Raw genomic sequence first — 23,987 nt, forward strand, 5'->3', positions numbered from 1 at the left:
GCAGGCACCAAACTTTGGCAAGTATTTGGGTCTACCTTCGTTTGTGGGTAGGAATAAAAAGGCAGCTTTTGCATATATTGAGGATAAAATACGCCAAAGAATTGGGTCGTGGAATAAAAGGCTATTGTCTCAGGCAGGGAAAGAAATACTGTTGAAAAGTGTGGCACAATCTATGCCTACCTTCTCAATGAGTGTTTTTTTGCTACCTATATCAGTATGCACGGCTATAGAAAGAATGATGAATAGATATTGGTGGGGTTCTGGGACGGACAACCGAGTTCACTGGAAGGCTTGGGACAAGCTATGTGTTCCTAAGAAGTATGGTGGATTGGGTTTTAAGGACCTACGTGCATTTAATCTAGCTATGTTGGGGAAACAGGCATGGCGAATGCTCACTAAGCCTGATTCCTTAGTAGCTCGTGTTTACAAAAGCCGATATTTTCCCAGGGATACTTTCTTTGATGCGCAGGTAGGAAATAATCCCAGTTTTTGTTGGCGGAGTATAATGGCATCAAAGAGCATAATTTGTAGTGGGGTCAGACGAAGAATTGGGAATGGGGAAACTACATCTATATGGACCCATCCATGGTTACTGGATGACCAGGACCCTATGATACAAACAGAGATGCCTATACAGTTACGAGAGGCCAGAGTAGTGGGGCTAATAGATCAACAAACTGGTACATGGGATAATGAAATTTTATCAGATTTATTTCAACCTACGGATGTTGAGAGAATTATGAGAGTACCTGTATCCCGGGATTATAATGATGCATGGTATTGGTACGGGGACCCGAGAGGATTATATTCTGTGAAAAGCGGGTACAGACGATTGGTGGGAGATTATGAGAATAATCAAGGCCCCTTTACTAATTGGTTAGCTTTATGGAGACTAAAAATTCCACCAAAGTGGAAAATGTTCCTCTGGAGAGCTATTTGTGATATTTTGCCTACAACTACGAACTTGCTTTTAAAGAGGGTGGAGGTGAACCCATATTGTGCTATGTGTGGGATATCACATGAGAATACAATGCATGCATTAGTCTTGTGTGATTTTGCAAGAAACATTTGGGATCAATCCAACCTTACAATCCCCAATATTGTCACGGATATTTTTCATGTTTGGTTTGGGGAACTTCTAAATATTTTAGATTCTGATGGAATGTTATATGCAACATCAATTCTATACAATATTTGGAAAGCTCGAAATGGTGCAGTTTGGGAGGCATTTTTACCACGCCCGGGGTCCCTACTCAGAGCCGCAGCGGCAGCCAAGACCGCATGGACTCAGTCCCGCCCAGCCGTGGCTGCCACTGCCACTGCTACGCTGCCGACAGAAAACCGCCACGCTGCCCAGGCGAGTCCCACCGCCGGCCGCGGTGCTGCCGACGCCGCCGGATCCTCTGTGCCGCCAGTGAGAAGATGCAGGGTCGATGCGGGATATCTACACGAGACAGGGAATGTAACTGTAGGGGCCGTTTTATTAGATGGAGATGGAGCCTATATCTCGGCACTAACCGCGCCGCTACCGGCCTGTACGTCACCACTTATGGCTGAGGCTTTGGCGTGTAAGGAAGTTTTATCATGGCTAAAGGATCGAGGTGAACAGAATATTGAGATCTACACGGATTGTTTGACACTACAACGCTACCTTACATCATCAACCACTGCGTTTCGCTCTTACGTTGGCTATGCCATTGATAGCTGCAGGCAAATTGCCGTTTACTTTCACTCATGTTCTTTTAATTATATTTCTAGATCGGACAATTATTTAGCTCATGCTTTAGCCACTACGGCTTATCAGCAACCTGATACTATGTACTGGGATACTCACCCACCAGACATTATTTCAGCATTTTTCTAATGAAGCACCGCAGAAAATTTTCAAAAAAAAAAAAAATATATTCTATATTAATTAATAAAAATAATAATTAACCTCCATTACAAGTTCTCGCCTAAATAATTAATAATAATATGAAAAAATGAAAATGAATGGAAAGAAGTCGTACGCCAAAACAATATAGAATAATATTGGGAAGGAAATTAATAATAATATGAAAAAATGAAAATGAATGAAAAGAAATGTTAGCCATGAGAATTTTTTCTACACCCTGAAAAATGGAAAAGAATCAATAAGCAGTATAAGAAAAAGAATTATTAAGATATTTACTATTAATCTTTTAGGGAAGTTTTTGCATAAAAAAATAGAATAGAATTGATTATTAATAATTTAGCCTTATTTTAGTATTAATCTTTAAGAAAAATTCTACGTAAAACAATATAATAGAATAGGTTATTAATAATTTAGCTTTATTTTACTATATTAATCTTTAAGAAAAATTATACTTAAAAAATGTAATAGAATCAATAATTAATAATTTAGCTTTATTTTATTATTAATTTTTAAGGAAGATTTTGTTAAAAAATAAAATAAAATTAATTATTAATAATTAAAATTAAAATTAAAGTACATATATTTTCCTATCTGTAATACAATTTTACTTATTATTTTACAAAATCTTCAAATAATAATTGGTAATATTATTGTTCAATTATAATAAAAATTTTAATTTTAATTGGTAATCTATATTCTATATTATTAATAAAAACAATATTCTCCTTTACAAGTTTCCGCCTAAACAATTAATAATAATATGAAAAAATGGAAATGAATGGAAGGAAGTCGTACGCCAAAACAATATAGAATAATATTGGGAAGGATATTAATAATAATATGGAAAAATGGAAATGTTAGCCATGAGAATTTTTTCTACACTCTCAAAAATTGAAAATAATCAATAAGTAGTATAAGAAAAAGAATCATTAAGATATTTACTATTAATCTTTTAGGAAAGATTTTGCATATAAAATAGAATAGAATTGGTTATTAATAATTTAGCCTTATTTTATTATTAATCTTTAAGAAAAATTCTGCGTAAAAAAATGTAACAGAATCGGTTATTAATAAGTTAGCTTTATTTTACTATTAATATTTAAGGAAAATTTTGCTTAAAAAATGAAATAGAATCAATGTATTTATCTATATATAATTAAAAATAAAATCATCCTAATTCATTTTCCCGCCCAAACTTTTGTAGTAAAGCTTATTTGGTAAATAAATCTCAAATGGAAATTAAATAAAATCTATTAATTCGTAAATAATAATAATAATCCAAACAAAACTATATACAAATTAAAATTAAAATTAAAAAAAAAAATAAGAAGAAGACAAAGGTGGTTCCCCTTTCTAAATGATGTGGGATCATTTTGATCCCACATTGAAAATGTTTGGAAAGAGGAGCTCTCGAGCTCCTCTATATAAGAGAAGCAATGCTCCTATGACAAATATAATTGTTTGTCCATCAATGTAGACAAGTATTGAGAAGTCCAAAGGCAAATATTTTATTTTTTGAGTACTATTGACACGTCAAGTTATGTTGTGGAATCGTCTCCACCTAGCAAGGTAGACATGGTTTTAAAATTGCTCATAATTATGAATATATAGTTCTAAAATTATGAACATAGTGTTGTGAACATAATTATAAATATATAGTTATGTAATTATGAATATAGAGATTCAATAATTGTGAATATGAAGTTAAAAATTATGAATATATAACTTTATAATTATGAACATATAGGAATAGTAATTATAAACATAGAGTTTTGTAGTTGTGAATATAGAGTTCAATAATTATGAATATGAAGTTCAAAGATTATGAATATTTAGCTTTATAATTATGAACATATAGTTCAGTAATTATGAACATAGAATTGTGTTCACATTGCAAAGTGGACACAGTTCCACAGCATAACTATTCGATTCATCGTGTTACATGTACTATCTGTTCATATAAACTTTCTCAATCTATTGAAGCCCAACGTTTCAAAAGGCTCTTATTTAAGAAACCTTATTTTAATGGCTCCTTATTTTAGTTTTTTTTTTTTAATTTATTAGGGGGTTTGGCTAAGATTAACCCAAAATGTATATGTGTTGTTTTAGTTTTTACCAGTTTGGAGCAAAGTGCTTAGTTATTAAATAATATTTTTAATGTTTTGATTAAATATAAAATGTTAAGCAGGCGAATTTTTTAAAATTTTGGAGAATTCTCCAAATAATCAAATTACAATAACAATAACAACAACAACAACAACAACAACAACAACAATAATAATAATAATAATAATAATAATAATAATAATAATAATCCATACAAAACTATACATACAAAATAATAATAATAATAATAACAATAATAATAATAATAATAATAATAATAATAATAATAAAGAGGAGTCACAGACTCATTTTGTAAATGATGTGGGATCATTTTGATCACACATTGAAAATGTTTGAAAAGAGAGAGCTCATCTATATCAGAGGAGCAAAACTCCTCTTACAAACATAATTACTTGCATATCAATGTGGGCAAGTATTGAGAAGTCAAAATGTTCTTGTTTAAGAAGTTTCAGCGTTGTCTTCTTATTTCAGTTTTTATTAATTTATTTATTATTAATTAATTAATTAATTAATTAATTTATTTATTTATTATTAGTGGGGGTTTAGAAAGATTTAACCCAAAATGTATGTGTTGTTTTAGCTTTTAGCAGTTTGGAGCAAATTGCTAAATTATTAAATAATATTTTCAGTTTTTTTATTAAATATAAAATATTAAACAGACTAATTTCTTAAAATTTTGGTGAATTTGCCAAATAATCAAATTACAAACAACAACAACAACAACAACAACAACAACAACAATAATAATAATAATAATAATAATAATAATAATAATCCAAACAAAACGATATACAAAATAAAATTAAAATTTTTTTTAAAAAAAAAAGAAGAAGACAAAAGGGAATCACGGGCTCCTTTTGTAAATGATGTGGGATCATTTTGATCTCACATTGAAAATGTTTGGAAAGAGGAGCAATGCTCCTCTTACAAACATAATTGCTTGCCAATCAATGTAGGCAAGTAACCTGGAGGGTGTGGTTGAGTGTAAGGGACTCATCCATCGTTAACCAAAGGTCAAGGGTTCATCCTTGGAGTTGGGAATGGAGCAGCCTTAAATCTCTAAGCCAGCTGTCCCACCCAAAAGATGTGCTTACAATTTAGCGAGGGGATTAGTCACTGTGTCCGGCTGTGGAAACCCTGGGTTTACCAAAAAAAATCAATGTGAGCAAGTATTGAGAAGTCCAAAGTATCTTCTTCTGATCATTGCATTTTAATTAAAAATGGAATGGAAATTAAAAATTGGAGGAAAATATTTCAATAATAATATTCTACATTATCAATAGTAAATGCATATTTTAAACAATAGTAAATGTAAATTAAAAATGGAACGGAAATATTTTAATAATAATATCTACATCATCAATTAAAAATGGAACGAAAGTTAGGTAAAAATATCATTGCATTTGATATTCTAATTGACTAATTGACTGAAAATAAAAAATAATAATTGGCTGAAAATGAATATGATATTACGAATTGACTTAAAATATAAAAGGATAACTAATTGAGTGATATTCTACCATTATATATTTTCACCGAAGTAACCCGTCCTGATGGAGAAGATGTCAGCTCAAGATGAAGATGAACAAGATTATGTTGTCACTACCAATGTCGTCTATAAAGAGGTTTCAATAATGTGTAAATATAATTGGTGATATTAATTTTTTTTAAATTAAAAAATTGCTATATATCCAGACAAAAATATATACCTTCCATACAAATGAATAAGGATAACAATTCATTTCTATAACTGAATTGTTAGAGAACGAACACATTTGCCTAATGTATGAAAATACTAAATAATGATAAATAAAATCTTCAAAATTATAGGACCGCATGTGTACATCTAGACATTAGCTATTAATTTGAACAATTATTTACACAAATTCAATCAATGATAACATCAAAATATATAAACGATTCAAATTATATATTTAATTGCACTATATAATATTTGATGTTCTAATTTAAATAATTATATATCGATTCATATTTTCTTAATATATTACAATAAATCCATTCCGTGCATCGCACGGGTGCAAATACTAGTAATCCTATCCTATATATAATAAAGCCATATGGTCTTGTGAAAATTAAATGGTGATCATCAACATTTAATTTTCACAAGACTATAATAATATTATTAATTATAATAACAATAACAATAATAATAATAATTGCAATAATAATAATGATAATAATTTCCACTGACAGTTTCTAATATATATATATATATATATATATATATATATATATATATATATTTATTTATTTTATTTATTTATATTTCAATTTCTACTGACAAATTATTATGTGAAGGATGGTCCACATAATTGTATGGATTATGAATATCAAATACATTGGGAGTTTTTTAATATTAATTTATTAATATTAATACATTCTTCAAAACTAATATTAATTTATTAATATTAATACATTCTTCAAAACTAATATTAATTTTAAAATCAACTTTCCTATATATATGTGGATATGTGGAGGAAAGGGCAGAAATCAGCAGGCATCCATCATAACCACGGGGCTGCAGGGAAAGAACTGGTCCAGGTCCAGAGTTTCTTGAGCTTTCAAAGAAGATTTTGGAAAGCTTCCAATAGAAGGAATAAGACGTTTGAGTGAAGATTAAGATGTGTGTTGAGGCCAGAAATGAGAACAACTCCAAAGATGACCCTTTTACACTGAGGTGAGCTGGTGACAAATGGCAGCTGCAAAAAGAATAGAATTCAAGCAAAATGAGAATCAAATGAGGTATTAAAATTTGTCTATTCTGGAAGAATAGAATTGCTATCTGATTTTATAGTTGACTTTAGTATGTAAGTACCAACAATGCACCTTAGAGTTGTCTAGATTTACAATGTTTACACTTGATCTCTTTTTACATCTCTCTTTACAGAAAGTTCTATTTGTCTCAATGAAGCTTTAGAATCAAGTGGGTCTGGTCGTCCAATATACAAGGTAAGTGCAATAATGATAGTGATTATAGTGTTACTAAAATCGGTAAGAAAGAAAGAAAATAGAATGGAAGTATTTTTACACTAACCTTAGTGTATGTTTTCTATTATCATTTTGATTTTCAGTTGGACAAATGACCAATGTTATGCCTTTCCATTATTGCATTTGTTTTGAGGATTGCAAGGTAGGCATGAAGAGGATATTTGATATTCACGGTGAACAAGGAACTATAACAACAGTAGGCAAGAAGAAGTCAATTTCAGGTATTGATTTTAGTTTCCTATGAGATTCTATTGCATAATTTAGCCAAATACAACAAGAACAAAAAAATTATATCATGTTATGTGTTTGTTTTTGGTTTTCTTTAGGCCTTTTATCATGTTGATAGGTTAAATAGAGAGAAATATGTCCTAATGTATGGACAACCATTTTTTGGGTGATTGATTAGCTATGTTAGATTTGTTAAATGCTTTACTAAATGCCTACTTTGTAGTTTCTATTTTTCTTTCTATCTAACTTTTTGCAGGAGGAATAAAAAACACACATTAGGACTCATGGTATACTAACACACATCGAAACATGAGGCAGCAAACAACATTAGTCATATATATGTTATGGAATTTCCATCCTTAGTATAAATGCTACTTACATAGCAGTTTGGTTGCCACTAACTTATTGATGCCATCAATAGAAAAGACGCTATGGTGTTAAGTACCGTAAAACAGAGACTAATAGTCAGAAGAACACAATAGTTATTTACAATAGTGTATACCCATTTCAAATAATGGAACTCCTAGATCACTTAGAAATGGAAAACATAACAGATTTAAACTGTTTTAGATAGCAAAATTGACAGTAGGAAAATTAAATGAAGAGTCAAAACAGTAACCAATGAGAAAACAGGAGGAACATTATTATTAAATGAGAAAGTAGCTTACATTGTTAATTTAAAAAAAAAAACGCATTAAACAGTTTAATAGTGAGCAAGCGTGTGGAAAATATTGTGTAGATTAAAGAACGACACGAGCAGGAAGTCTAAACACAAGCAGGTACCAATACTAATATAAGTATTTTCCCAATGAATTGTTTTGTAGGTATAACAATGTAAGGTGATTGCTGCACAGCCAAGGCTGCAATGAAGAATAAGTCATGAAAGAGGCCACCAGAATGAAAATTATATTGCTAAGATTATAGTACATTCTAAGACTTGACCAAAACTTAAAAAATAGAATAACTGTTTTGAAAAATACATAAAAGAATATTTTGAATTCTAACCAAGGACAGAAAATTAAAGTCAATGCAAATTAAAGTCAATGTAAGGTGATTGCTGCACAGCCAAGGCTGCAATGAAGAATAAGTCATGAAAGAGGCCACCAGAATGAAAATTATATTGCTAAGATTATAGTACATTCTAAGACTTGACCAAAACTTAAAAAATAGAATCACTGTTTTGAAAAATACATAAAAGAATATTTTGAATTCTAACCAAGGACAGAAAATTAAAGTCAATGCAAAATAGAGCAATAAGGACTTCAACATTTCTTAAATGACAAAAATGATAAAGTGTATCATAATAATTAAGATATCCCATATATATATATATATATATATATATATATATATATATATATATATATATAAAAGTGTAAACAACCGTTGTCTTTCTAGTGTTGTGTATTCTAGTGCGCTTATAGACAACACACCAACGATAACGGTTAAAAAAACCGTTGTCTTTTAAAAAAAAACGCACATAAACAACGATTTTAAAAAACCGTTGTTGTGGTGTTGTCATTTCACAAAATGCACAAAAACAACACACTTATAACAACGGTTAAGTAAAAATCGTTGTTTTTGACAAAAATATTGCATCAAAGACAACGGTTTTGGACCAAATTGTTGTCTTTTATACAAAAGACAACACTTTTCTTAAAAACTGTTGTCTTTCTAGTGTTATCTATGTGCATTTTTCTTGTAGTGAATGTTGAGCAACGCAAAGCATTTGATACTATTATGGCAAGTATCGTTTCGAACTCGGGTGGAGTTTATTTTATAGATGGCCCTGGTGGTACGGGTAAGACATTTCTATATAAATGCTTATTAGCTACTGTCAGGTCTAAAAAATGGATAGCACTTGCAACTGCAAGTTCAGGAATTGCAGCATCTTGTTGGTGATAATGAACCACAATCGATTTAATATCCGTAAAATAATATTTATATATATACACACGAAATATATATAAAATATTATTGGATATATATCCGAAATATATATATACACACAAATATATATAAAATGAACCCAACGGTTATATATACATGTATATCTACGAAAAAGATATACCAATATATATCAACCAAAAAGAAAATATAATCCTCAGATTATAATTCCAAAACAACAAGAAAGAACGGAGTTTTGCTTAGAGCATAATCCAAAACAAGAAAGAAGAAGAAGGAAGAGAGAAATGTACGAGTTAGGCGAGTGTCTTTCTTTCCTTAAAACCTTATTTGCCACCTCCCAAAAGTGTTAGGAGCGTTGTGGCCTAGGTCTCCCAGGATAAAACGTACAACGGTTCGACGTTTGAGCACCCAAACGAACGAACCCGGCGAACTAGAGCACGGGCAAAACACAGCTTCAAGAATGGAGTAGGAGCAAAATTTTGAGAGGAAAAGAGAATTTCTTTGTATGTTGTGTACTCTCGTGTTCTTCCCTCACTAGTTGTCTCTCACTATGCATGTGAAAAGCCTCTACTCCCACTACACTCTTATATAGGAGGTTGGTACTTAATAGCATTATTATGACACATTAACCAACATAAATTCAATTTAAAAATTGAATTATAACATTTGAAACGGTCGTACTTATTATCGAAATAATATCAACGGTCACGAACTTAATATCCGATTAATTCGTACCGACCATAACGTCCCGTTTCAAATATCTGAGTGACCGAGAAGTCCGTACAAACCCGAAAGGTTAACGAATTGGGACCGAAAACCACACCCGTATGGTCCGCAAAGTACCGAAACGGTGTTGCACGAATCAATGCACATAACATTGACTCGTGCAGCACGAAAGATAGCTCACACGAAAGGAGCTTAATTCACTAATTAAACTTGCTTAATTACATGTAGCATCTTTCGTCCATGCATAACATTCGTCCATGCAAACTTTCGTCCCAATTCCTATTTCACTATTTTAAGCTTTCCAAAGCTTAATCACAAGCTTGACAACTCATGTTGTCACACTAATTAAGCTTAATTTTAAGCTTTAAGCTTTCTAAGCTTAATTTGACTTCTCTCAAATAGGTTCACTTTGAGAATCAATTTCTCATTCACCTATTACCCATTTTGAGCGTACATTATATCAAATTCTTCGTCTCACTATGAAGAACCCGAATCCACCTTGACCCGACCCAAATCGGAAGTGGATCCCACATATATTTGTACCAAAAAATAATCACTCAAAATATCATTTTAATGCTATTTTTTTTCCAACAATCCCCCACATGAATGAAAATTGATTTTCAGGGTATTTTGAAATCGGAAACAAACTGTGTTCAACGGTCGATCCCTGCATAGGATAGGTAGGGATCACTATACCCTTTGAACCTTCCCTTGTAAAGATATGTTTACTCTACTGGCTGTACGGTAGAACGCGATGTCTTTGAACCGACTGCCGTTTGTGTAGACGATGACATATCTCACACAGGAACCTCCCAACCATGCTCTGTTCTCATGAGTGTGCCCATTTTGGTCGTGGGTCACCGTCCTGGTTCTGCAAGAGTTTGCGAAGAATTGTGCTCATCAATTCTCCTTTGAAGCGACCCTCACTTCTCTCTCACATAGGCGATTCTTTTCAGAGTATCCCGCATACTCACACATGTCAACCGACATTCGAATCATTAAAGCATCAACATGCTAACCTTGCGCGGGAGTCACTGTTCTAACGAGGAGTGGTAGGGAGTCCGAGACATACGTAAAGACGTAGCCTTTGATCCCGTCGGATCTTAGCTATCACAAATTCATTTCGAGAATTTTCGTCCAACCGACTACACTGGCCTACGTAAAGACGTAGCCTTTGATGGACTTAGTGTCCTTTGATATCCGTGCTATACTATCCAAGTACAGCTAGATATCCCACGTAGTGCAGTCCAAAGTCACGAGCATACCTTCAGTATCTCATAACTCTCTCTATTGCCTTCTAGTGCGTAACACTAGGGTTACTCGTATATCTATCGAGTTCGTTAACCGCAAGGACAATATCCGGCCTAGTACAACCCATTTGATACAATTAAACCACCAATAATCTGAATGTATTCTCCATGAGATGTACAATTTTCGTGATTATTGGCTAGTTGTACGTTAGTATCTAACAGTGTCCAAGCCACTTGATTAACATCCTTTACAAGGATTCAATCAACACAATGAGATTGGCTTACCACGAGACTTACGGTCTTCTCACGAGTTTAATCTCGAAGATTAAATCTGCCAAATCCACAGCTTTGATCGCATGTCAAATCTCAAATTTAACATGTTCTCGGTAGAATTGATCATGTGATCGTTACTACCCACGTTGAGTTTATCGTGTATAGACAAATAGTGATAACCTCGTCTATCGTACGCATTACGTAGACATTTATCACATTTGTTTATACTAAACTCGTGACACATCATTGTATGATAAAAACTTACATGCCAAGTACTAAGGCAATTGTTTCTTCAAACCAAACAATGATCTCACCAGTTACACACTTTCTTTCCATAGCGCGGAACCACGAAACCCTCGGGTTGTTCCATGTCTATTAAGAAAGAGATACATCCATTTCGATAAACTTCCAAGTCTCGCTAAACAGCTCTTGGGAAGTATCATCTTAATGGATTTCATTCTCATCACAAGAGAATATATATTGAAGTAACTGTGGCACTCGCGTTGCATGTAATTTAAAATTACAAGCTCGGCCATTTTACTTCGATATAACCAACCAGTTTTATCTTCCGACTAGTGATCCACTTAGGATCCCGAGGTTTTACAACCCGGAGGAAGAACAACTAGTTCCAAGTATGATTCTCTAAGATAGAATCTACTTTACTCTCGGTAGCCTCTCTCGGGTTGGTCCACCTGTAGAAGTCACAACTTCTACATACGTTCGAGGCTCATTTTCTAACAACCTTGTCAGAAAATTCAATTTATTTTTCTAGTAAACAAGTTAGAATATGCGCATCACATTCTATCATGTACTTCAGAAAATCTGGACCAATGGATTTTTCAATCCTAGCTCTCTTGCTACGTCTAGCTTTGAGCCCGGGTTCTCTTTCATACCCTTCAACCATAGCTTCGCCGAAAGTTCCTTTCAACGTGCTAGGTCCGATATTGAACCTTCACAATAATGCATCTTTAAAGAACGATGATTTTTTTTTTTTGATTCAATTTATTGCGTTCTTATGTACATCCAAGCTATAAGACTCGTTTACTAAGAACCAATACACACATTTGGCAAGACACCCCCACATTTCAGGCATAAGTAGGAAACTTCCTACGTACCCACAGTTCGTAAGAATTTCATGTGGGCAACCTTATTTAAAAGGTATTTACTTGTCCAAAGTATTGTCTCACCCCTCATACTTTGAGGTAGACCCGAACTTATCAACGTCTTGATATTTTATGTTCGGCAACGTTTGATTGAGGTGAATACCGTACCGTACGCTCGAGTACGACACTAACGCTTGCGCTGAAATCACCAATAGGTGTTTTTTTTTTTTTCACCACATCGATTGTTCGTAACCGCATTAATCCACGATTAATTTGGTTTTTCTCTTTTTATTCTTTAAAGAATAAACATGTGCTACACGCTAACACATCTCGTAGGTGCTAACAGATTAGCCCTCACGGATCCATTCGGTTTTGACCGAAAGGCCACAAACCCGAATCAGTGCTTCCGAAATTGAAGCACGAATCAGTGCTTAGTAGTGAAGCACAAAACATGCTATACCAAGCACGAATCATTGCTTCTAAACTAACGCATCGATTCCAAAGCAATCTTTATTGCTTTAAATTATAAACTCACAGCAACCTTTCGTTGCTTAATTTATAATTACAGTGCTACCTGGCACTAGGATTATTAGTTAATTACACAATTAACCAAACTTCCTTTCGTGCTAATCACATAACACTTTTACAACGCTAAATTTAATTAACCACATACTATACGAAAGGTTTAAGCTAAGTAGATTAGCATTAGGACCAATCATAATCTAGCACCTTTATTGCTATAACTAAAGCACCAAATGTTTAAGTTTTCAACATCTAAAGGTGCAGCCACCAAGTGGCCGAAAGTGCCTAATTAAGCACTCTACCTAGTGCTTGACAGCACTGTTACAGTGTTTTAATTTGCACTTCCAAGTGCCAAATTAAATTGCACTTTCCATTAGTGCTAAACACTATTCACCAAAACACAATTTGTCTCAAATTAAATATACTAGTATAATTTGGAATTTTTGATCAAGTTAATTATAACACAATTAACGAGAACAAATCAACCAAATTTTCCAACTAGTTGAATCAAACTCATATAATCGTTCTTAGAATATTATTTAAAATATTCAACACTTGAGCTGTGACGCTCTCGATTATATAGTTATTCCAATTTTTGACAAATTGATCCTTGAAATCCGTATCGTTCTACATGAACCTGAACCGAAGTTCGTTACAGGATTTCAACATGTAACACGCTTGTTACATTTCATTTTGGCCGTTAAGCCATTTTAGCATTTTCCACATAATGCCCCGTGATGCACTACGCACCCATATTGAATCATTTCATACATTTGACATTATTCTAGTTAATAATTCATATGTACCAAGATTCAACTCAATGGAACAATTATATTTTTTATTCAAATAAAAATATTCCAAGGACACTACAACATTTATTCAAAATAAATAAATAGGAAAATACATTGGAAACATATTTCCTTATTCCTATCTCGTAGTGATCCTTCAAACCCGTGTGCCTTGTTCCATTCTCAACCGTCCACTCCACAAAGGGTGGTCCATAGCGCACATCGGGGGTACCTATGGTTGTGACCTCACTCGTCCAACCATCCACATGTTTTAAACATAGCGAAGTTGTCCTCAACCTTCTCACCAGGATGACGGTTCGCTTCATAGTGGCATTTTTCCTTCTTCTCGTAATCTTCTTGAAAGCTAAGCTTCCACTTAAGTTTCCTTTGATTACGGTTGAAGTCATTGGTCACACTACAATAGTCCTCAGACCATGTAGTTATTACACCATCATAGGATCCTTCGTGGCTTTTAGCCGATCCACTAGACAACACAATAGGTACCAATTGTGTGCCATTAGCCACTGGTCTACCGGATCGTGAACCAAAGTTCTCCGGAGCACCATCGTGTGTCTTTGCAACTCCCATGGAAATAACATTTCCAACGTTGCTGCCATCAACTGGCATCTCAGAATGTGCAACCTCGTTGCCGTTCCTACCATTAGAATGTGCACCTCCGGCAACATTCACGGATCCAACACTTTTGGAATCCACCGACTTGTTCATTATCAAATAAGTAAGGTTTTAAGATTGTTGGTGATAATGAACCACAATCGATTTAATATCCGTAAAATAATATTTATATATATACACACGAAATATATATAAAATATTATTGGATATATATCCGAAATATATATATACACACAAATATATATAAAATGAACCCAACGGTTATATATACATGTATATCTACGAAAAAGATATACCAATATATATCAACCAAAAAGAAAATATAATCCTCAGATTATAATTCCAAAATAACAAGAAAGAACGGATTTTTGCTTAGAGCATAATCCAAAACAAGAAAGAAGAAGAAGGAAGAGAGAAATGTACGAGTTAGGCGAGTGCCTTTCTTTCCTTAAAACCTTATTTGCCACCTCCCAAAAGTGCTAGGAGCGTTGTGGCCTAGGTCTCCCAGGATAAAACGTACAACGGTTCGACGTTTGAGCACCCAAACGAACGAACCCGGCGAACTAGAGCACGGGCAAAACACAGCTTCAAGAATGGAGTAGGAGCAAAATTTTGAGAGGAAAAGAGAATTTCTTTGTGTGTTGTGTACTCTCGTGTTCTTCCCTTACTAGTTGTCTCTCACTATGCATGTGAAAAGCCTCTACTCCCACTACACTCTTATATAGGAGGTTGGTACTTAATAGCATTATTATGACACATTAACCAACATAAATTCAATTTAAAAATTGAATTATAACATTTGAAACGGTCGTACTTATTATCGAAATAATATCAACGGTCACGAACTTAATATCCGATTAATTCGTACCGACCATAACGTCCCGTTTCAAATATCTGAGTGACCGAGAAGTCCGTACAAACCCGAAAGGTTAACGAATTGGGACCGAAAACCACACCCGTATGGTCCGCAAAGTACCGAAACGGTGTTGCACGAATCAATGCACATAGCATTGACTCGTGCAGCACGAAAGATAGCTCACACGAAAGGAGCTTAATTCACTAATTAAACTTGCTTAATTACATGTAGCATCTTTCGTCGATGATAACATTCGTCCATGCAAACTTTCGTCCCAATTCCTATTTCACTATTTTAAGCTTTCCAAAGCTTAATCACAAGCTTGACAACTCATGTTGTCACACTAATTAAGCTTAATTTTAAGCTTTAAGCTTTCTAAGCTTAATTTGACTTCTCTCAAATAGGTTCACTTTGAGAATCAATTTCTCATTCACCTATTACCCATTTTGAGCGTACATTATATCAAATTCTTCGTCTCACTACGAAGAACCCGAATCCACCTTGACCCGACTCAAATCGGAAGTGGATCCCACATATATTTGTACCACAAAATAATCACTCAAAATATCATTTTAATGCTATTTTTTTCCAACACATCTATTTTTCTTGGTGGTCGTACTGCTCATTCGACATTCAAAATACCAATTAATGGAGATGATAAGTATGTCTGTAATATTGGAAAACGAACTGCATAAGTTATTTTATTAAAAAAATGTAGATTGATTCTTTGGGATGAAGCCCCTATGGCTAATCGTCGGGCTATTGAAAGCGTTGATACAACGCTTAGAGATATTATGGACACATACCAAATTTTTGGAGGAAAAGTAGTTGTTTTTGGAGGTGATTTTCGATAGACATTGCCATTTATTAGATATGGGAAGAAAGAAGATTTCATTGAAGCGAGTTTGGTTAAATCACCATCAATCTGGCCAAACATCCAACAATTAAATTGGTCCAAAATATTTGTGCAAATAAGAATCTAGCATTTTGTGAGTACTTGATGAAGATTGGCAATGGAACTGAACAATTCATTAGTCAAAACAAGATTAAGATTCCATCCTCATTCATTATTCCATGTTTGGATGATGATATTTTTCTTGATGCTTTATTTCAATCTGTATATCCTGACTTAACATGTTCCGGGAATGATCCTTATTCGTTAATGAACAGAGCCATCGTAACAACTAATAATGAGTTTGCAGATGAGATTAATTCTATCTTAATAGATAGATTCCCAGGAGAAAGTAAGTGCTATGTTAGTTTTGATGAACCAATTGATTCGAAGCAGATGCATTGTAAAGATTATTTACACACTTTATCCCCAGCTGGCCTGCCTCCTCACAAGTTACTTCTGAAGAAAAATTGTCCTATAATTTTATTGAGAAATCTGAATCCATCTGAAGGATTATGTAACGGGGCGAGATTAGTTTGTGATTCATTTGAAGATCATCTCATCAGTTGTTTGATTGCAGTTGGTGAATACAAAGGAAAACATGTCTTCATTCTAAGAATTCCTCTTGAGCCATCAAAGGATGAAAATTGTCTGATACCCTTTAAAAGAACTCAATTTCCTATTAAAGTGTGTTTTGCCATGACAATTAACAAAGCTCAAGGACAAACATTAGATTTTGTTGGAATCTACTTGAAAGAGCCAGTTTTTAGTCATGGACAGTTGTATGTGGCTATGTCTCGGGCAAAAAAACAGATTCGATCAAGATGATTATATTTAGTGATGATGGTCACAACAAACTGACTAATATTACAAATAATATTATTTATCAAGAAATCTTGGACTACATTTCTCAAACAACTGTTGCACCAGACAAAAACTAACACCATGTCCAACGTTTATTGATGTTAGTTTTTTTTTTACCCTCTTATTTCAAATTTAAATAAAAAAAATTTTGATATACTAATTATTTGCAATTGACAACTATTTATCTCACATGTGCCACATAATTTATAGATATCAATCCGTGAAAGCTGTTGAATTGGGACAATTCAATTCAAGTGATATGTGTATCGATATTTGACAAATCATCTATGGTTCATTAAATTAGTGTGACATGTTATCAGGGGCGGAGCCAGCATGGGGGCAGCTGCCCCCCAACCCCCCACCCCACCCCACCCCACCCCACCCCTATATTATCCTTGTATGTATATATGTATATATAGAACAGGTTTTAAGTATTAGTATAATAAAACACAAGAATTTAAACAAGTGTTGCTTCAGTTCGGTTAGTTGGGCGTGTGTTTGGCCTTTGGTAAGGTCCAGGATTCGAATCTTGTTGTGCTTAAATGAGTTTTATGACTTTTTATTATTATTAATTGTTAGACTATTGCTTCAACACAATTTCATATATATAAAATGAGATGTGTACTTTATAATTTATTTTCTATTCTAATTATTTTATCAAATTAATTATGTTTCATATTTTATTATAAATATTTTTATAAAGTTTTGATATGTTTTATTTTTTACTTATATCCAAAAATATTTATAATTATACTTTTAAGTGTTTCATTTTTTAAAAAACTATCTTTTTTTGTTGTAATGTTCTGCCCCTACTGACAAAATTTCCTGGCTCCGCCACTGCATGTTATTCAAAACGAGACCAGGTAATTTCTAAATTCAATTTACTCTTTTCTCTTGTTTTCAAATTTACTCTAAATTCAAATCACAAATATGTGGTGTGACATTCTGATTAGTAAAGAATTACAATATAAATCTTCTTTAACATGGTCAATCAACAGCGTTGGACCCAAGCACTTAAAAAAAAAAAACTTTGGATACATACTTCATAGTTTTTGAAACTGTATCAATTTGAGTAGGGATGAGAGAATGTGTATATACATATTTTGAGTACTTAAGATAACTACAATTATAAATTGTAATGACAAAATATTACAGATTATGGTATTGTATGATGTGTTAAGATACCTAACTATAGCCCACACACAATAACATAACCCTACTTGTTTTTAAGCCAACAACACATAATTTTACATCACATGGTCTAAGCTAGCATTATTCCATTCATCTTAATTCTCTACTTCAACATCTCTGCCACCTCTGTTGTTTATGTCTAATAACCTTTCTTTAGAAGGAAAAGACATTTAAACAAATTTTATTCATTTCTTTACAATTGTCTTTACATCAATGTCCTTTCTTCATAAAATACATAGCCTAATAGTTACAACATTTGACACTTTCATTTTAAAAACTTATAGGATCAGTAAGTAACATAGTTTTATGTGAGATTGGAAACACGGTAAAATACATGTTAACTAAATAACACAAATAGAAAATACTTGTAAAATAACGTTCAATACCCTAAAAATTACAAATGTAATAAATTTGTATTTCTTGTGAAAAAAAATAAAATAAAAAACAAAAAAAATTTACATCAATATTTATAAAAATTCATCAAATTGAAAAAAAACAAATGTAATTTATCCATTTCAAAATAATTTACTAATAAAGTTAAAACATTGTGCACAAGTTCTCGCGCAAACGCGTAAAAAAAAACTAGTTAAAGAATATGAATCAAATACGGAGTAATAAAATATAAAAAAGTGGACAAACAAGATAATGTATATCGAATATGATAGAGGGATACAAAAGTATTTGAATACGAATATGAATACTCCACCCGCTTTGTCGCCCATAGACCCAATCACCCAAACAGTATATAAATAGCTGTCGTGGGCGGGCCTCCGATATCTTAGTTGGATCCCTAACTGTTTCTTAAAACCCACCACTCTCTTCCCTCGTAACCCTAAACCTCCGACTCTGCTCTCCCTTTCTCCTTTCCTTCCCTTCCCTCAACAATGGCGAATCCTTTGGACGAGGAAACCACAAAGAAAGTTATTCGTCAGGTCACCTTTACTGCTTCCTCTCTTCGTTCTTTCTCTCTTTATTATTTTTGTCGGTCTTTGTTTTTCCTTATTATTTTAATTGTAATTTTCTCATGGGGGAAATTGAAACCTTTATTTTCAGGTTGAGTTTTACTTCAGTGATAGCAATCTTCCTAGGGATTCTTTTCTTAAGAAAACCGTTGATGAAAGTGAAGATGGCTGTATCCTTCCCTTCTGTTCATGTAAATGTACAACATTCATATTTAGTTGTGCGTGTACGTGTGCGTATTTTTTTTAAGGCCGGTGATTTTCAGAAGCTTGCAATTTTTATTTTATTTATTTATTTATTTATTTTTGTTTTTTTGATTGTGAATACAAATGGTTTTGTGGAGTTTGAGCTAAGATTATAATCTTTGTTGAGCTTAACTGGAAATTTAGTGGTGTGTTTGGCTTTGATATGTTCGTTTTCGAGGATGAGATCACATCTGGGTTTGGGAGCAGCAAAGCCAGAGGATATAACAGATGATACAGTGAAATCTGTGGCGGATGCATTGAAGGGCTCGACTTTTCTCAAGATTTCAGAGGATGGTAAGTGTTTCATTATTTTGAAAAGAAAGTTGGCAGATGATACAGTGAAAACTATGGCGGGTGCCATATTGTGTTTGTGTGGCTGATTTGTATTTGTGTTTCAGGAAAGAGAGTTGGCAGAACTACAGAATTGCCAAAGCCCGAGGTGGTTATAGAACAACTAGATGGGAGGACAGTAGCTGCATCTCCATTGGAGTATGATGTCAAGCTTGAAGATGTTGAGTCATTCTTTGGCCAACATGCTAAGGTATTGTATTCAACAATCTCAATTCTCATATTTGCATGATTACTTTAGATGCTTGAATGCAGTAAGTGTTGGTTTTATGTTGTAGAATCCAAACTTGTTTTGATCCTCAGGTTAACAGTGTAAGGCTACCTCGCCATGTTGCTGACAAAAGGCTATTTTGTGGCACTGCCCTGGTTGAATTTTCTAGTGAGGAAGATGCCCAAAGTATTCTGAAGCAAAGCTTGGTTTATGCAGGAGTGGAGTTAGAATTTAAACCAAAGTAAGTTGTGGCCATTGTTGTTGGTTTCAAAAGTGGTCTAACACTACAATTACATAGCAGTTACATTCAATTAATACTTGCAAGTATAATTTTTAGAAGTAATATTTATGTTTGGTTTAACTTTCTATTTCTAAAGAATGGATGTGTTCTGACTACTAATATACTCTGCTTGGCTCATTTTTCTTGAAATCTGATAAACGAACTTTATTTTCCCCACACTAGAGACAGTACTGTCTTTGAGTTGAGGAGTAAGAAATTTTTGAAATGGAGGTGGTCTTGAAATAAAATGATGTGGTTGCATTTATATGATCTTCTGTTCTTTAATATCAGATTACAATTCTTTTGTTGTTTCTAGCAATAGGTTTAGGGTGCATTAGTGAGAGTAAAGATTGTATATGGATTTACGTATATTTTTAGGTTTCATTTCATGCAGAACTGCTATTTCAGTTACACTATGGCCTTCCATAAAAGGAAATGTACACTTATTCTAGATATTCAAGAAACCTTTCCCTCAGTTAATTGCTTCCTTGATTTTTTGATCTGCTTTTGGTTAATGATCATGCATACATCTCATTTGCGTTTTCTTTTACCAGGAAGGACTTTGATGAAGAAAGAGCTCAGCAGGAGAAAGACGCTGAGAGTAATAATCATCAGGGTTCATTTCGTAAAAACCATTCCAACTCTGAACCTAAGTAAGTGGTGTTACCGCAAAATATTTGGTGGATTTGTCATTACTGTCAATGCAATTAATTCAATATTGATTTTTGCAGCTACCCCAAGGGCTTGATTGTTGCTTTTAAACTGAAGAAGATCTCAGAGGAAGGTTCTGCAGAACAAAATGGGGACCAAGCACCAGCTGCTGACAATGTTGAGGTCCCTGCTGCTGCAGATGCAAAAGCTACAACAGAAGATGACAAGGAGATGACTGAAACAAAAGAGTCAAAAGATGAAGAAAATCCTGAAAATGGTGGTGAGGGAGATGACAGTGTGGAAAATGAAGTCCAGGAATCTGAAGCTGCAGGGAAATCTGAGGAGAGTCCAATGGAAAAGGATGATGAAGAAGCAAAACAAGAAAGACCAAACATTTCTGAATGCAAGGACAATAAGGATGTTGTTCTACGAGAAGATCTGAAGACTTTGTTTAAGAAATTTGGTTATGTTAAGGTAAGTTGCTTTACCATGTTTTGGATATTATGATGATTATTATTATTATTTTTCTGGCTGATGCAAAATCCAGTTTAATCATAATTTATTTCCTTACTCTTGAGGTAGTCTCTTCATTTTATCTCTGTAGGTGCTTGCTCTTTTCTTTTATCTTTCCATTATGTGCTTGCAAAAATAATGTGAATTTGTTTACCTTGTAGTTACTAATGTTGTTGTTACTGTTTAACAGAAAGTTGACTAATTTTTTGGTTCACTTCTCTGTATAGTTTGTCGATTTCGCAATTGGAGCAGATTCAGGGTACGTAAGGTTTGAGGATGCCGAGGCAGCTCAAAAGGCCCGAGCTGCTGCTGTGCTTGCTGCAGATGGTGGTCTGGTGGTGAAGAATTTTATTGCTACTTTAGATCCTGTAACAGGTATGGTTTATTTTTGTGTTGTCTTTGTCAAATTTGTTTCATTTGTATAGTTATATTTGCCATTGAGAACGTTCAAGAGATGGTTGTGTTTGTTTTAATTGTCTAGATGATCTATATCATTGTTTAGACTTTGTAATTTTGTATGCAAGTATATTTAACGAGGCTCTTGTAATTTACACACCTTTTTTGGGGGTATGGTACTTGTTTCTTAAAGAGCTTCAATTTTGTTCTGTTTTTGTCAGGTGATGCCGAGAGGGAATACTGGAGTCAGCTTCGTAGTGGTCAGGAAAAATACCGTGATACTAGGGGGGGATACAGAGGAAGGTAGGATATATTCGTTAACATTCTTTTCCTTAATGAATGTGGTATCTTGGTTTTAAGCTTACCAGAAGTCCAGAACCTATGATGCACAGAAACTCCCTAGTGAGTGTTTTTGCACGTTTCAAAAATATGTTCTTCCAGAAAAAGTTATGAGAACTCCATATACTCCATAAAACGTGTAAATATTGTTTTCCCTAAATAATAAAGCTTCACCGTTCCCCTCGTTTTTCCCCATTTTGTGCTACCGATTAGAACTAGTAAAGTAAAATGACATAAATATCCATCTTTACTACCAGATCCTGTAAAAGCTATGTTTCATTCTTGCAGGGGTGGCAAATTCAGAGGCGGGAGGCACTCGCGCCACAGAGACAATAATTCAGGTCGCCCGAACAAAGTTCAGAAGGTTGGAGCATAAATAGACCTCTTCACACGAGAACTGAAGACACGGCACAATTATGTTACGACATTACCCTGCGGTCTTCGTTCTCAGATTTTTGTGTTCTTGCATTATAAATTATGTTTGAGCTCTAAGCGTCTTTAATTTATAGTACTATGGTTTTGCATAAAACTTACTGGAAACCCCTTTTCGTTAAAGTAATGATAGTTTGGTTGTCAATTGAATTTGATGCGTTAGTTATCATTTGTGATGTTCTCCAATTTACATTTTGGTTTTCACATACATCTAATCCTCAGCTGGAAAGTTTGTAAACCTTTGAAGTAGCCATCTTAATAACATGGTTTAGTCATCGGTGTCTAATGGTGAAAATTTTGAGTACACTTAAAAATCATAATCCAATATTATAAAAGGATATTTTGATTTATGAAAATTGTCATTATGCCATGGATTGTAGTTCATCTTATAAAGTGAATTATTGACACATGGTTTATTTTGATTAGATTAAAAGTTCATTTTTAATATACTAAGGGTGTGTTTGGTTGGTAGGTTTAGCACTTAGGTCATTCACATTTCACCCTACTATCAAACATGCAAAATATTTTTATCAAAATTCATTACTATTATAAAGTATATTTGATATTCATTCCGATTCTGATTTCGATTCTCATGTACGAACCAAACACACCCTAAATAATATTTTTTGTATATTTAAGATTTATTATTTGCTACATTACTTTTAAAAAAAATTATAATAAAAATAAACTTAAATGAACAGCTTGGGAGTCTAATTTAGAATAAAAACTCAAATCGCCCACCGTGGGGCTCGAACCCACGACCACAAGATTAAGAGCCTTGCGCTCTACCAACTGAGCTAAACGGGCACTTGTTAGATTAAAATTAAATTCAAGTTTGGAAAAAAAAATATGAAGACTCTAATTAATGTAGGAGAGCTAACTCTCTAATAATCATTATGTATATAGAGGGTTTATTATTTGCTATAGATATTATTATTTAAAATTTTTATGTATTATTATTATTATTATATTGTATAAATGTAAATATTATTTAAATTTTTTTATGTAATAATAATAATAATAATAATAATAATAATAATAATATTATTATTATTATTATTATTATTATTATATTGTATAAATGTATTTGTGTCTTTTAAATATATATTCTATTTCTAATTCTTAATCCAACCAAATACTAAAATAATATTCCTAAAGTATATGTCTTAGTAAATCAAACAATAGAATATATATCCTATTCTATTTTTTGTCTATTCTATTTCCCAAGAAATATTATTTTTATTTTTTTTTTAAATTCATTTCGTGAACCAAACATACTGATTGATTTAATTAACTCGGGTAGTCCGAATTACAAATCCAATAATAAAGTAAAAGGATAATACGGTAA

At 33.2% G+C, this 23,987-nt stretch overlaps 1 protein-coding gene and 1 non-coding gene across 2 annotated transcripts; one reads left to right on the top strand and one right to left on the bottom strand.

Annotated features, from left to right (window-relative positions):
• The first annotated feature begins 19,039 nt into the window (after window positions 1–19,039).
• On the top strand, window positions 19,040–22,801 carry LOC109178715 (la protein 1). The gene is made up of 10 exons (XM_019328252.1): window positions 19,040–19,196; window positions 19,318–19,396; window positions 19,614–19,763; window positions 19,868–20,010; window positions 20,121–20,269; window positions 20,863–20,961; window positions 21,040–21,433; window positions 21,700–21,847; window positions 22,090–22,171; window positions 22,496–22,801. Exons 1-10 carry the CDS (start codon window positions 19,149–19,151, stop codon window positions 22,581–22,583), a joined length of 1,380 nt encoding a protein of 459 aa, XP_019183797.1. The 5' UTR covers window positions 19,040–19,148; the 3' UTR covers window positions 22,584–22,801.
• A 572-nt stretch (window positions 22,802–23,373) lies between these two features.
• Window positions 23,374–23,446, bottom strand: TRNAK-CUU. The gene has a single exon. It is a non-coding gene; the product is annotated as a tRNA-Lys (tRNA).
• Window positions 23,447–23,987: the final 541 nt, after the last annotated feature.

Source organism: Ipomoea nil, unplaced genomic scaffold (genome assembly GCF_001879475.1).
Source record: "Ipomoea nil cultivar Tokyo-kokei standard unplaced genomic scaffold, Asagao_1.1 scaffold0865, whole genome shotgun sequence".
NCBI lineage: Eukaryota > Viridiplantae > Streptophyta > Magnoliopsida > Solanales > Convolvulaceae > Ipomoea > Ipomoea nil.